This window comes from Meleagris gallopavo, chromosome 4 (genome assembly GCF_000146605.3).
Source record: "Meleagris gallopavo isolate NT-WF06-2002-E0010 breed Aviagen turkey brand Nicholas breeding stock chromosome 4, Turkey_5.1, whole genome shotgun sequence".
NCBI classification, from domain to species: domain Eukaryota; kingdom Metazoa; phylum Chordata; class Aves; order Galliformes; family Phasianidae; genus Meleagris; species Meleagris gallopavo.
In genome coordinates, this window is record NC_015014.2 from 3,309,495 (window position 1) to 3,325,506 (window position 16,012).

A 16,012-nucleotide genomic window follows, 5' to 3' on the forward strand; every position below is an offset into this window, starting at 1 on the left:
ATTCTACCCCCTCCCAGAAGCAAGCTGAAAAAACCTACTCAATCCAGTGCCTTTTATGTCCAAAATGCAATCAATGAGGTTCTGAAATGATATGCTGTCTCTCTAAGGTCTGATGATTTCTTCTTAGAAAGGCTGACAAAAGCCTATATGCATCCATGGGCATTTCTACACCAGGCATAAAAACAATCTACAGAAATTACCACGGCCTTTAATTTTCCCATTCTATGCAGTTACATCCTAACATTCATTTCAAAGTATCTCAGTCAATACATTTCAGTGTTGTCCTTATAGCTACTGTAGGATACTTTATTTTAATTTAACCCAGCTGCATTCTTTCAGTTACATGAAATTAACAAGGTGTCAGAAGCCCAATAGCAGGCATTTGTAACTTACATATACAGAGGTAAATCTGGATTTTTATTTTCCTTATAAATAACTTTAAAATTTGCCAAAATAAAAGAGACAGTTTAGTCTTAGACCAGTTATACTGCTATGCTATTAAAAACAACTATAACACCCCTGATTACCACAAAACAGTAGTTACATCAAATTCTATTTCTTACTGAACAGATTTCAAGCACTACATAGCAGTCTCCAAAAAATTTTTATTAGTTAGCATGCTAAGTTGGTAAAGTTATAAAAATAAACCATTATTTGATAATCGATTATTTTTTACCATACAGTTTTCTTCTTTGAAACAAAAAGAACATAGAAAAAAAATATTTTGTGGACATCCCACAAAGTATTAAACTCTGCTTTTGTTTCATTCTTGCAGAAAAAAAATAACCATCTCCAAAATAAGCAAATATGGCCCAGGCAGCCTGTTCTTCCTCCCCTTAAACTGCAACATTCTATACACATTTACGAAAACTTAGTAAGGCCTGAACTGAGAAGGTTGGCTATCTGAAGGAGGTAGAGAAATTGACAAAAATGGATATAAGTTGTACATGTTTGGGTCTGTGCAAATCACATTTGGATTTGAAGGCGGAAGGTGAAACTGATGCATCTCATTCATGGAACCAAAAACTGGAGGAGGAAAGGGATACTGTTGCATCATTACATGTTCTTTTCTATGAGGTTGTGGAAACACTGGAGACTCCTGACGTATCCTGCTGTCTGAAGAGTATAGATGTGGTGGTCTAGGAAATCCTCGGGGTCCTGATGGAGAAAGAAATGGATCCCCAGAGAATCTTTTGCCATAGTATCCCCTCGAATAACTTGAAGCAGGCTGTTGCATTGATTGATGAAGTCCTTTATACTCACCTTAAAAATAAAACAAAAACATTTTTAATAATATTTTTTGAAAGTTCACAGTAGTCCTCACAAACCTTTCAAGATTCTCTTTTCTCTTCAAAAATGAACACAAATATGCAGCCTCTACTGAGAAATCCACAATTGGGTAGAGACACATCTCCATTAAAATCATGCATAGAGCTGAAGTCAAGGAAATACGAAGAGTAACCTCAGAATTAAAAAAAAAAAGAAATACTGACAAGTCCATTGTTTAGTACCTCATCCTGATTTGCTAAGTAAATACAGAATGATTCTGAGGGTTGCAAATAGTCATTAAAATGGACATCTCATGTTTTCTCCCACATGCTTTATTCTGCATTATCAAATGAACACTCAAACTGCAAGCATTTTGAAGCTTCAGTTTAAAACAAGATTTAGAAGTAGCACATTCTGAAACTGAAGATAAGTCAGTCCTTATTTCATCTTGAGATCTTCAGACTTTCATTCTGCTGCAAAATGCTACTGAACTGCTTTTTGTCTTTTCATTCTGCTGCAAACTTATTGTACTGCTTTTTGTCATGCTAGACCAGGCTCTGAGCAACCTGATCTAGCTGCAGATGTTCCTGTTCACTGCAGAGGGCTTGGACTAGATGGCCTTTAAGGGTCTCTTCCACCTCAAATGATTCATTTGATTCTATGATTCTATCACTCAACCAATATAAAGCATCTAAGTATAAAATTTTCAAGGATATGTAAGGAAATATGTTAAATTAGAACATATTATGCATGTCAAAACCCACATGCTTATAGCATTCTGACCTTCTGCATAAAATTATAGTTTAATACTACTTAAGTAAAATGTCAAAAGTTATCCTAGCAACAATTTACTATTTAAAACATATCTAGGGAGACAAAATCATTTACCACCTATCAGGCCTTGCATCCCACTTTCTGACCTGAGTTGGTATTACAGCATAAAAGACATAGGAAATTATTTCAAGACAAATTTAATGAAATTAACAATTAATTTGGGGGAAAAAAAAAAAGGGCAGGCTGTATGTTAAGCTAATTAGTTTTCAGCATTTGTCTTTTAAAGAATTTTCTTCCTATTGAAAGAGTCACGTAAGCATTTATTAAGTGTTCATAATAGATGTACTGCTACTTGGCATTCCTGTTCTCTCTGCTCCTAATGAAGGCTGTAACAAGGAGCCAATATTAAGTTTTATGAAAACACAACCAAGCAAAACTCCAGTTGTAACTGAGTTTATACTGCAACTCGCCAGCTGTCCTTGCAGCCAAATTCCACTGCCATAAGTAAACTGCAGACATGTTTTAAAGCACTTATTTACAGTTATTTACAGAAAAACACAGCTAATCATAACCCATATTCCCTTGACAAGCTGAGACAGTTCCTCTTCTTGTGTTCTCACTCATGTGAGGTAGTTCACTAACAGCCTCAGAAAGCCCTGGGCAAATGCAGCTCTGCAACAAATCTGCAGGATAGGAATGGTGAAAACTATACCAGATTCAACACAGAGAAGCAGAAACCAGGAGAGAAAATAACCATTAGCAGTGATGGGAACAAACTGTGCACAGAAGAAAGCAAATAACAAGGCAGTTGCTGACCTCCCAACTAAGGAGAAAAGGAATTCAGTGGGGGTGCACTGTCTAGCAGTTGTAGAAAGGAAAAACAGCAGAATCCTGATGGCAGGAGTCAGTCTGAGAAATACCAGTAGGGAAAAGCACACCAGAAATGAAGCAATCAGAAGCAGTAAGCCCATGTATGAGCACAGCAGCAGAGAAGGAAAAGGGGAGATGATGTGGGTCAGTAGTATTTTAAAGGAGAAGTACAGAAAACAGAATCAAATCAGTAAGACTAAAAGAAAGAGCCATTTTTCAACTAAAATTAAATTCATAAAGATGCTTCTATCATTAGAGTTGCATGAGAAAAGACTTTGGAAAATGTGGTTACTGCAAACAGCACAGCAGCAATTGCAGCCGATCTGTCAATAGCTGGAGAAAGAAACACAAAGACTCTGCAATAAAATGTATGGTTTTTCATAGGTAAGCTTGTAATAGCTTCTACTGACTATGTCAAGTGAAAAGACAACTTATTCCTAAAGGAGAAGTATTAATTAAAAAAAAATATATACTTTTTTCAGGTAAAGGAAGAAATTCCCCATTAAAGCTGTATTTGCTCCCTGAATCTCAAAAAAAAAAAAAAGTAATCAGGACTCCTCTATATTCTCCTTGCACTCTAAGACTTAGGATAAGCCTGGACCACAATGATCTCTGCAATAATTGCAATAATCTCTGCAATTTCCAAACTTCAAAAGGTGGTATCTGTTCTATACTCTCACTGTGTTAGCTGATACTGTCTCTGCTGACAACCTTCCTGCTCTGTACTGCTTCCCTTTCTCAGTTTCGTATTAAAAAAATAATTGCCATATTCAAAAAAATTAAGGAACGTAGCCACAAATTCATAAATACAACAACTTTGAAAAGAATAGAAACACTGATTAGCTGCAGGAAAGCTCGATTTTTAAAGCAGATATCACTGTTTTTCAAACAGCTTAAGAGATGAAAGCATTCCTCCATAGTATTCACTCACTTGATGCATTTGTATCTGTTCTGACTTTTTTCCTTCCTTGACTCTGTGGCTTCTTTTTCTTTTGTTTTGCCTCTCTTTCTTTTTCATCATCACTGAAGTCCAAGGCCTGGTTAAAAAAAAAAGTAAAACAAAGGTATATAAAAACAACAAAAAAAGATCATTTCAGATATAAAAATAAATCATTATTTAGAAAATAATCCATCCTGCAGTCAGCTGAGAAGAATATTGCCACTAGAATTTCATATTGTGTATTCAAAGAGCCACTGTATTCAGCTGGCTCCTCAACATAATCAGAAACTCAGCATTCAACAAATATTCAGAAGGCAGTTACACAATTCACAATTATACCTTGCAATTTTCTTAAAAAGCAGCAACAGTCATACACTGAACACTTGTGGTTTTTATTATTTTGAATGAAAAACAATTTAACAAACTCTTTGCAAAACTTTGTTCCTTTTATGTGGGGGTTCTCTTCCTTTAGAACAAGGGCAAAGTTATTAAAGTTAGGAAAGAACTCTTGTCAGTAACTGAAGAGCTCTTTTTAGTGACGTATGGGGGTAGGGCTTGTGCCCCTTACTCCATCCTAATTCTGAAAGGAAGAACAAGCAGCACAAATTATGTATTATTTTAGTATGTCCAGAGCAGACATCAAAAATGGCACTGATACAGTGGTGAAAAAAGCTGCTTAGAAGTCAATTCTGAATATAAACATTTCCCCCTCTGTGTAATTAGGTTATACTCTACAAGGTAGAGTAGATCCAACCTGGCCTTGAACACCTCCAGGGATGGACGGGGCATCCACAGCCTCTCTGGGCAGCTGTTCCAGCACCTCACCACTCTCACAGTAAAGAACTTCCCTCTGACATCCAACCTAAATCTTCCCTCCCTCAACTTCAAACCATTTCCCCTTGTCCTGAAGTTATCTACCTTTTCAAAGAGTTGATTCCCCTCCTGTATGTAGGCTCCCTTTAGGTACTGAAAGGCTGCAATGAGGTCAAAGCTGAACAAGCCCAACTCCCTCAGCCTGTCTGCATAAGGGAGGTGCTCCAGTCCCCTGATCATCTTCACGGCTCTCCTCTGGACCCTCTCCAACAGTGTTAACTTCGATTTTTTCTAAAGACTTTGAATATACCATCCTTGAGTAGAACAGAAATAATTAACGTGTACTTTGTGCTGCTAGCTGCTTTTCATTTGACATCCTATAAAAGCTACCTCCAAGACATCAGTTAGCCACTCTTTCTGGCCTCACAGCAAACAGATCACACACTATCATCCTACTACCTCCAAGGCCTAGACAAACCATACTGAGACTTCAACAAGTTGGTGAAGAAGGAATACTTAGTCCACACCTTAAAAAAAGGTGCCAAGCATAAAAGGCCTAAAACACATTAATTTCAGACTCATGCAAAAACAAACCTTCACAGCAACACAAAAAGAACTGACTCCAGCACTTACATGCAGCTCATGATGTGAGCCTGCCAGACAAGCTTTAGAATCAATTGCCAGCAGAAGGCTCTGAAAGAGTCTGGCTGTGTGAGACAATTTCAAGCATCAGTAGCATAAAATTTAATCTGCACCCTTGTCAACGGTTTACTGTCTTCAAAGCAGAAGCTGCTTTCTACCATCTCATTAGCTGTCACAGTCTGCTTATCTTGCTGTAAACTCTAACTGCTAGAACTGCACAGAGTCTAAGGATTACAACATGTTAGATGTGTTTTCTACAAAACAGCACACATGGACAAAGGCAAAACAAACACAAAGGTGTCACAAAAAGCAACTAAATTGCCCATCCTCGCCATAACTGGTTTCTTCCAAATCTTCTTCCTTTGTTCCTATAGTGAAGAACAATAAAGCTCCCTCAGTACTTTCAGGTTCTAATGCTCAGAGACCAGTATTATCTTAATAAAAAAAAAATCTCTTAATAAATAAATACTAACTTCAGAAAAAGCAATGAATCCTTCTCTGTAGAAGGCTTGGTTGTTTCACTATACATAGCCAAATTTTTAAGTTACTCAGGTACCCATAAACTCAAGTAAGCATTTACATACTTATCTCCTGAACAGATTTAGAGGCATGACTAAGAAACAACAGAAGAAATCAAGGTGGTATTTCAAGATCCACTGTACATCATACTAGAAAAAACAACATTCTGGGATGTTGTGTGATGATGCATCAGTCTGTCATGTCTTCAAATGTTACAAAAGCTTGAAAGGCTTGAGCCACATCCCTCCCTCAAGCCAGAAAATCTGGCCTAAGATAAGGATTGTGAATGCAGCATTGGTTAGAATACTAAGAAAAAGATCCCACCCAAAAAAACTAACAAAAAAATCCTTTCCTACTTTAGAGTTTAGATTAAGAAGCTCACATCAAACAACTACAGTAACCATTCAAGCTTTCATAAATTTCAGAAAAATCAGCTAGGCAGATCTTTTCACAGTCCTGCTCAAGACAGTATTTTAGCTATTCTGGATATAGCAGTCTGAAAGTAGAAACTGCAGGGTAGAATAGTAAGTGATGTCACACAACTGTCATGAGAAACCCTCACTTGTATGGAAGAAGCTCGGATCTCAGGAAGCTAGCATTTTATAGTAAGAAAATGTAAAGAAACCTCATCAAGGAGACATTCAAATAATGCAACAGAAGAGGTGCTAAATTAAGAGATCAATATCCAACTGCAGGGCATTAGGAGACCTTTAAATACAATTGTTTACTTGCAAGATCAAACTGCAGTAAAAGAACAGCAAGTACAAAAAGTCCCTAGCAGAAATAAAAATATTAGGCAAGATAGAAGAACTGTTCCTCTAAGTTGGTCATTTAGATTGGCAAACATACTCCTGAAGAAATGGAGGTACTGAAAACATGTATTCTCAATTGCAAAAAGCAAATTAAAGAAGAGGACAAGATCTCTCTACAGCAATTGGTGGGCCTCTCTAACAAAAGCAGATTCACTTAACAATGAAGAACAGAACAAGCATTAGTTACTCTGCACAGAAATTTGTCTTTATTTTGTGCAATCAAAAACAATAAAAAAAATGATAGTTACCTCAGGTGGTGGTTCTTGGTCATTCTTCCAAGATGCATCTGACCCTTTTTCTCTAAAAGAAAAAAAAAGACAATCATTTTATTTGTAAAGACAGATTAATTTATGTGTTAACTTAGAACTTTACTACATACACCACTTGAAAAACCCTCCTCTTCTGGGTGGACTGAACATATTACACAGCTAATATTAACAAATTTTCAAGTAGTACCATTTTTTTTTTTCCATCCTCTGCTTCAAGATAAAGGTGCTCACAGCAAGAGCGGGGTTGGTCTCTTCTCACTGGTGACAGGACGAGGGGAAATGGCCTCAAGTTGTGCCAGGGGAGGTTTAGGTTGGATATCAGGAAACACTTCTTTACAGGAAGGGTTGTTAAGCACTGGAATAGGCTCCCCTGGGAGGTGAAGGAGTCACCATCCCTGGATGTGTTTAAGTTTGGATGTGGTGCTCAGGGATGTGATTTAGCAGAGGGCTGTTAGGGTTAGGGTAGGATGGTTAGGTTGTGGCTGGACTTGATAATCCTAAAGGTCTTTTAACTCCGTTAAAAAAAAAATTAAATAATTTCTTTGATAAATAGCAACTTTATGGAACAAGCTTAAGTTATGCTGTTTAAGACTGTAGAACACACTCCTCCCTAATTTAATATATTTTGTTCTGAAATGTTAAGACAATCCCTATTTATGCACAGTATACAAAATCATGAAATGGTGAAAATTATTACTTGCAAAATGGAACCAAACACTTACAGGGTGTTCTATGTTTGGCACTCAAATTGCCAAGGGTTGTTATGTTAGAAACAATCAAGCAGCAACATCAAAGCACAGGGCAGCCAATGACACCAGGCAGCCTTGCACCTCAAGCCCTAAAACTAAAGCTCAATCTTTATTCATCACTTAGAAAACCAGGAAAACTGCACTTTTGTCATTATCAGCAAATCCTGGAATACAAACCATTTTTAAGTTCAATCAATCAACAGGAATTGTTACAGGAAAGGCAGGATAATAAGAGCTCTCTGTATGATTAATTTCTTCTAGTTTGCAGATAACACTCTACTTAGGCAATAAACACATTGCTTCTCCTCATTAAGAACAAGGTTCTTTGTTTCTCCCTCTCATCTTGTTATTTCTGCCTTCCAGAAATACCAGAGCATGCATAAAACTCCAAAACCTGTGATCATTAGGCACTATGCAAGATTCAGTTTTTGAAGTTAGCAGTCTTAAACTTAGGCTGTCTGATGAACAGTTATTTCAAGTCTGCCAAATCATCCTTCACTATTTCACCAAAATAAACATTTTTCATGCTTTGAGATATTTAATTACCTCTTGCAAATAATAGCAAATCTTAGATTTATGAATTCAGATACTTTCAAGATCTGAAAGCCTACAAGATGGCTCAGAGGAATCATGGAAATACATGAGCCTGTTTAGAATTATTCCATGTTTCAAGCAATACAGGCAAAACTCCACAATTTTTAGCAACGTATTACGTTGCATTCAAGAAGTTTTAAACTACCCACTGAATAATGACACTTCCATCTATTTTACTCTGAAGAATAAGGCTTATTCATGTCAATGAACTTTGTGCAACGCAAGCAAATCGCGTGCCAGATCTCAAAAATGCTTTAAATGTAAGGTGTATTTCAGATCTTAACCCTGATTACTTCTCTTTTCAAGGTACCACCAATTTTGGGTAGCATTTTAAAAACTTTAGGCTCATCTACAGAGTCCAGAAAACTAACAGAAAGCAGACATCCAAATGTGCAGTCTATTAAGGTCCCAAAGCCCTACTGTGTGGCACTGACTGAAGCTCAACTTTCCCATTGTCTGTGTCATCTTGGTTTCGTTGTACAGATACTATAGTAGAGATAAGACATGAAGATTGTCCACTTGACATGACCAACTCTACCTGCTTTGTGAAAAGGTAGCTTCAACAAGATGTACCAGTTATGTCACAAAAGCTTAAGAACCTTCCCTGAGAAAAATGAGGAGTTAAAGAGAAACAATAATCCATGAAGTACAATATTGCAGGCTACTACTGACACTACTCATTTTTAATGCAAGGCAAGAAACAAAGTCTGGCACACCGTTCAGTTGCCAGTGAGATGTGGAAGTGCAAAAACTCTTAGCTAGTGTTCAATTTTGTACCATACATGAGAGAAAAGTTCTACTGAAAGACAAACAGCTCCCAAAACAACTTGCAAAGCATGCAAACTAAAACACAAGTCAGCCATCTCACATGCTGAGTATGGACTTCAGTTATAGATGCAGAAAGCAGATGCCTGAAGTGTGTGCAGTTACTGTGCTAAGCAACAAAGTTTAGCAGCACAAATCAAAGACCAGCTGGCATCCAAACGCTGCAGAAAAAGCAAAGCAGCAGCACAGTGAGAAAATAATTTTGGTACTCACTAAAAGTGAAAAAATAAAAGTTTAAACACCTGTTGTTTCCACAGGGGAAAAATAAACAAAAGAAAAAAGACTCCTGCAGATACTCATGTTGCAACTAATGCAGACAAGAAGTATTACTTTTTATGAAGAGGTCAGATGAAAAATAATACTAACAGAGATTAAGTCACATGTGACAGACTTCCAAAGTATAGTTGTTTCAGGCAATTCATCAATAATCAAGATAATTAACCTTCAGCAGTCCATTATTACACCTTATTTCTTAATCCTTACCTTTCAGTCTTTTATGATTTGAATGGCAACAAGTCCTGTTATTATACAGTCAGTGGATAAAAGAGCAGCAACTGACAACATCTACCCGGACTTGTGCAAAGCATTTAACACTGTCCCACATGACATCCTTGTCACCAAATTGGAGAAAAATGGATTTGATGGATGGACCACTTACTGGATAAGAAACTGGTTGGAAGGTCACGCTCAGTGTTGTGATCAATGGCTCAAAGTCCAACTCAAGACTGGTGATGAGCGTCATTTCTCATGGACTGATGTTACTTAGCATCTTTGTAGGCAACGTGCACAGTGGGATCAAACGCACCCTCAGCAGGTTTGCAGATGGCACCAAGCTGGGTGTAGTTGACACACTAGAGGGAAGGGATGCTATCCAGAGAGACCTGGACAGGCTGGAGAGGCGGGCCCATGCCAACCTCATGAAGCTCAACAAGTGCAAGTGCAAGGTCCTGCACCTGGGTAGGGGCAACCCTAAGCACAGATACAGGTTGGGTAGAGAATGGCTTGAGAGCAGCCTTGACATGGTTGCAGTGTGTGCTTGCAAGGTTAACTGTATTCTGGATTACATCAAGAGAAGTTGACTAGCTGGTCAAGGGAGATGATTCTGCCCCTCTGCTCTGCTCTAGTGAGACCCACCCAACCAGGAGTACTGCTTCCAGTTCTGGAGTCCCCAGACACAAGAAGGACATGGAGATATTGGAATGGGTCCAAAGTAGGGCCACAAAAATGATCAGAAGGCTGGAGGATCTCCCCTACGAAGGCAGGCTGAGAGAGCTGGAGGTCTTCAGTCTGGAGAAGAGAAGGCTCTGAGGAGACCCTATAGAGGCCTTCCAGTAACTGAAGGGGGCCTACAAGAAAGCCAAGGAGGAACTTCTTATAAGAGCACATACCAAGAGGATGAGGGGAAATGGCTTTGAAATGAAAGAAGATAAATTTAGATTAGGTATTAAGAAGAAATTTCTACTGTGAGGATGGTGAGAAACTGGAATAGGTTGCCCACCGAGGTTGTAGAAGCCCCCTCCTTGCAAGGGGCTGTGAGCAATCTCATCTGGTGGGAGGTGGCCCCTGCCTACACCAGGGCTTCGAACTAAGTGATCTTAAAGGGCCCTTCCCAACCCAAACCACTGAATAATTCTATTTGCCTCAGGCAGACAAATACTATTGGTTTTAAGCTGAGGGAAGGAAGATTTAGGTTGGACGTCAGGGGGAAGTTCTTTACTGTGAGATCGATGAGGTGCTGGAACAGCTGCTCAGAGAGGCTGTGGATGCCCCGTCCATCCCTGGAGGTGCTCAAGGCCAGACTGGATGGGGCCCTGGGCAGCCTGGACTGGTATTAAATGTGGAGGTTGGTGGCCCTGCATGTGGCAGGGGGTTGGAGATTCATGATCCTTGAGGTCCCTTCCAATCCTGGCCAATCTGTGATTCTGTGATATTGAAAAGTTTCTGATCATCATCCCCTCCCCCCCCAAAAAACCACCAAACTGACAGCAAGCCATTTCCAGACAGAATTGTTCTTCTCCATCTGCTTAAGAGATTTTTTTTTTTTAATAATTAAATTTCAGTTCTGGCCTTGTAACTGAAAATAGTAAATACCAGGTTGTTCAGAATTCACACAAGTTTATATTAAGATATTAAACCACATTAAGCTACTGAACTTCTTAACAACAAAATGCAAGAGAGTTCATCTTGCCAAATTCATCCAGACACTGCAGGTATGAAACTATTTTTTGTTCTTGTAAAAAAACAATCTAATTTTGGTTATGGTATTTATACAAGAAAATAATAAAAAGTATTAAATCGAATCAAAAGTTATCAAACCTCATTAACTGTAATGCTCTAGAAGCTTGCAGTTGTTCTGTACTTTTCTGAAAATCAGAACTGTACAATCCCATTATTACAACACAGTTGAGAATAACTAAAAATGTTAGCAGAGTCCAATAGTTTCTCACTCAAGCCTAACTTTAATTCATAATTCTCAGCTATACTAAGAAATACATTAAGAAATGCATTATAAGCAGATTAGAAAAGTCAGACTCACTGTTGTAGTTTCTCTGCAAATATGTACTGGGTGAAGTCCTCCACTGATGGAGCAAAGTACATGCTGTCTTGTACATTAATACCTTTTGCTTTAATATGTTCAGAGCTGTTAAACCGTAACACATAAAAGGGATGCTGAACAGGACCAAACACCTCAAATACCTGAAACACAAAATTTAAGCAAATGACCACATTAGACCACTGTACACTACTCCAAATCTTTAAGACACTCTGTATTTAGGAATTTGGAGGTGTTCTTAAATTGCAGCAAATAAAGTTACCTTCATGCCATACCCTTATGAGTACATTTTTTTTGTATTTCCCTAGCTACTGTGAGTCATAACTTTGAAAGCTTTGAAAGTTTTTTCATGTTGATTTCACCTTCACCCATTCAAATGCACTGCCTTCAATGTCAACTTCCTTTAGTCATCATTACCTTTGTTAGTCCCCTGATTTTCTCTATTTTGCTTTCAAATCTGAACAGCTCAATAATCTCCTGATTGTTTATTTCTAAAGTTTCATCTCTACAAGATGCCTTTATGTCAGTTCCAATGTCCTCCAATTCTGTCACTCTATGGAGAGAATTTTGATAGATACTGCGTTGAATACCTGCAATTTCATGCTAGATTTTTCTGTGTTCCACTCAAATCTAGCACAGGCAGATGTTATGGTAGTGATAGTTCCACATGATGGCTTTCTTTCTACTGAAAATATACAAAATTTAAAGCAACACTTTTTTGCAAACATTCTTCACCACAGTCATATAAAGCACACGTGGGCCTAAGACTACAACATCAGAGCACAGCTACGCAGACATTCCCCATATTTCCTAAAAGTCAACAAAAATTCTCCTGGCAATAAAAGAACACAGCTTTTTATTAAAGATATCTAACACCTGAAAGCAATCACAAGCACATTCATCAAATGGCAGGAATTCAACAAACTGTAATTCCAGAGGGATGCAATTAATTCCAAGATGGAATTCTTGAAATTAAGAAACGTACATTATACTAACAAGAGTCAAAACCACAAGGAAAAATTGTGTATCAAGGAAACATTACATTTAGATGACTTGGACAGTCTTTGTTGAAACGTAATAGCTTGAATTTAACACTAGGATAACAGGTCATTATGCTTTACACACACATACCTTTCCTGCTGCTTGTCGATCTTCTTTAAAAATTATGCTTTCCTCATTTATTGGAGGTAGGCCTCTCAGAGATTCAATTATTACTAAAACGGAAAACAAAAATCAAATAGAACTTTAAGTTGCAACAGCAATATGCAGTTAATTGCAGGGAAATAAAACGAATCACACAATTATTTACAAAGCAAACATATCATAGAATCGTACAACAGCCTGGGTTGAAAAGGACCACAATGATCATGTAGTTTCAACCCTCCTGCTATGTGCAGGGTCACCAACCAGCAGCCCAGGCTGCCCAGAGCCACATCCAGCCTGGCCTTGAATGCCTCCAGGGATGGGGCATCCACAACCACCTGTTCCAGTGTGTCACCACCCTCCACGTGAAAAACATCAGCACTTTTCCTAGAAATTCTTGTCCACACACTAAAATACTTACAATCATTAAGTCCTTCCCCTGTGATGTGTGACAAAGTTTGCACCAGTTTACAGAATTACTGCTCACAAAAGATGAAGAGACTTCCTTCTTGCACCTAACACTTATGTGAAATACCTGTTGCATTTCCCCAGGTTGTTTCTTAACTGAGAAAAAATTGCTGTGTACTATCTTAAATTGCACATACATGTATGTTTTCTTCTGCCCTCTTAGTATTCCACAATAAATTCTCCCCAGAAAAAAGAATAGAGATAGCTATTTATCCTCCTAGTAACTAAGAGAAAGCAGGCAAAAAACACAAAAGATGCCTAGCAGACGAGTCACAGTAGCATTATTTACATGTGCAGATACACAGTTTGAAATTTCTGCACTTTCAGGTCACACAATAGATCCATACTACAATTTGGCCCAATTCATGATAAAGGATAGTATGAGCAACTAGATGGTGCAAGTTGTTTCACTGCCTCGAAAAATGAAACATCTGTAAGACTTGAACACTTACAAAGAGACACAGAAGTACACTCTTCATGTATTAAATAAATAATTTGATACATAGGCTATGAATGAATTTTATTTTTTCTGTTTCCAGACTCAAAGGGCCTATTCTTTAAAGAAACTTAGAATCATTTACTCTCACCTGTTTTCTGCTTATTTCTAGGCAACAGAAATATTCAGTCTTGACTCTCAGCAGGAATTAAAATTTAAAGATGTCAAGAGAAACAGCAGCATTAAACTCAATTCTGAATCTGAAAGTAATCTTCTCCACCCTAAAACATAATGCTTAATTAAGCATTATCCACACCTCTCAATCAAAGTCATTCAAGCACTTAGTGTCAACATAAGACTTTATCAAAAGCTAACAAAGTTCTCCTAAACTTATGTAATAGAATTTACAAGAAGTAAATGCTTCTCCAAGCTACGCTCTTCAAGTTTTGCTGCAATTTAAATTTGCAGACATCTTGTGACGTGCCAAGCCACAATGCTACACACATAATAGTTCAGTGAATTTAGGCAGCGAGGGAAATACACAGTGAAAGAACTGAATGTGTTCCTTAATCCCCACTGGAAATATATACCTGAGCAATAGTCCAGCAACACAGACTCATAGAATGGTTTGGGTTGGAAGGGCCTTTAAGATCACCTAGTTCCAAACCCCTGCTCTAGGCAGGGACATCTCCCACTACACCAGGTTGCTCACAGCCCCATCCAGCCTGGCCTTGAGTGCTTCCAGGGAGGGGGCATCCTCAACCTCACTGGGCAACCTGTTCCAGTGCCTCAGCACCCTCATAGTAAAGGATTTCCTCCTAATATCTAGTTTAAATATATCTTCTTCCAGTTCAAAGCTATTTCCCCTGTTGTTATCTGTACTTACAAGAAGTCCCTCCCCAACTTTCCTAACTATTGTTTCAGCAGAAAGCCATCTTTACTATGAATAAGAAAGGACAAGTAGAAACACAGGACAATCAATGAAGAAACCACCACCTTCAGCAACTTTCTAGTACATGAATGAGATTAATCCTAAACCAATGCAGCAAAAAATTGCTGTCAAGGAATTGCTTGTATTGCCGAGAGTCTTTTATGATAAAAGGAATTTTAACAGCAAACATTATTTACTTCAATTTGTTTGTTTCCTATTTAGTATAAATGCACTGTTTTTAAACTCAATTCATAAGCAAGTTGCTTTAAAGAGCAATTCAAGCAGCACAGAGCACTTCAGATAAGTTTAAGACAAATACAGTATAGAAGTTTTAACAATATCAACTTCTGCAAGTCTTATTTCACACACCACATAAAGACCATCCAACTAAAAGTACTCAACACAAATACCATTCAGTATCCTGTCTTCAGAATTGTTCTCATTCAGAAATCTGCTGCCCCTTTCCTGAATAAGGGCAAAGAATCAACAACAAGGTTTGTGAAACAGTGAAACTGTGAAACTGAACACAGCTGTACTGAAACTTTGGGGTAAGAGTTCACAAACACTCATGTAAAGAGATAGAGGAAATATTTTAATTATTAAAAAAAAAACAATTTATTTCAACATATCTTGCCTACCTAGCTGTTCAATGATACTGGAAACTGTCCCAAAAGGCTTCAGTTCAACATTATCGGGTAGAATTACGGTTAAATCTTCAACAGGAGGCAGTTCCTGAAAATATCAAGTCATTATTCAGTATAAAGCCACACATTCACCACTGAAATAGAGCAAGAGAACACATTTTAAGCTATTAACCATAGTATGTGTCTGAACTAGTACAGAAGTGCACATTTAATCACTGTTGTAGTTTTTTTTTCCCCTGACAATTTAAAAATATGTAAATTACTTGAAGGTGAGTTACTAGATCAGTGTTTAAAAAGACACCACTGTTTACTTACATCAAGGGGCAACTCATCTTTTGTTCTAACGCAGCATATTCTGCTATCCTTCTCATTTGGATGATCATCATCATCAGACACTGCCGAAGGAGAACACGAAGAGGACGATGTAGTTGACGAACTATCCGAATCTGTATCACTGAATAGAAGAAAAAAGCAGAGTTAAAATACAGACTCCTATATTAAAATTACACTTTGTGCAACTAGCTTTGGACAGCGCACGTTTTCTTAAATACATCTGTATACAGAAGAGATCTTCCCCTCATCCTAACAAAGCCTCTGGATGAGTAATAGAAAAACACTGCCCGATCCAAACTCACCTCTCCGAGTCCGAGGCGGCAGCGTGCGGCTCGCTGCGAGCCTCCGCGGGCGGCGGCGTGGAAGGGCGCGCTCCCTCCGCGGACGGCTCCCCCTCCGCGGACGGCTCCCCCTCCGCGGACGGCTC

At 38.3% G+C, this 16,012-nt stretch overlaps 1 protein-coding gene across 1 annotated transcript in view; it reads right to left on the minus strand.

Annotated features, from left to right (window-relative positions):
• Positions 1 to 277: 277 nt before the first annotated feature.
• The window catches only part of NAF1 (nuclear assembly factor 1 ribonucleoprotein), a 16,165-nt gene continuing 430 nt past the window's right edge, over positions 278 to 16,012 (minus strand). The window contains exons 2-9 of the mRNA XM_019615096.2: positions 15,888 to 16,009; positions 15,568 to 15,706; positions 15,247 to 15,340; positions 12,762 to 12,844; positions 11,613 to 11,773; positions 6,888 to 6,939; positions 3,845 to 3,950; positions 278 to 1,263 (exon numbers count right to left, since the gene is read on the minus strand). Coding sequence (XP_019470641.1) covers positions 872 to 1,263; positions 3,845 to 3,950; positions 6,888 to 6,939; positions 11,613 to 11,773; positions 12,762 to 12,844; positions 15,247 to 15,340; positions 15,568 to 15,706; positions 15,888 to 16,009 — 1,149 coding nt within the window. The 3' untranslated portion in view covers positions 278 to 871. The remainder of the gene's footprint in view (positions 1,264 to 3,844; positions 3,951 to 6,887; positions 6,940 to 11,612; positions 11,774 to 12,761; positions 12,845 to 15,246; positions 15,341 to 15,567; positions 15,707 to 15,887; positions 16,010 to 16,012) is intronic.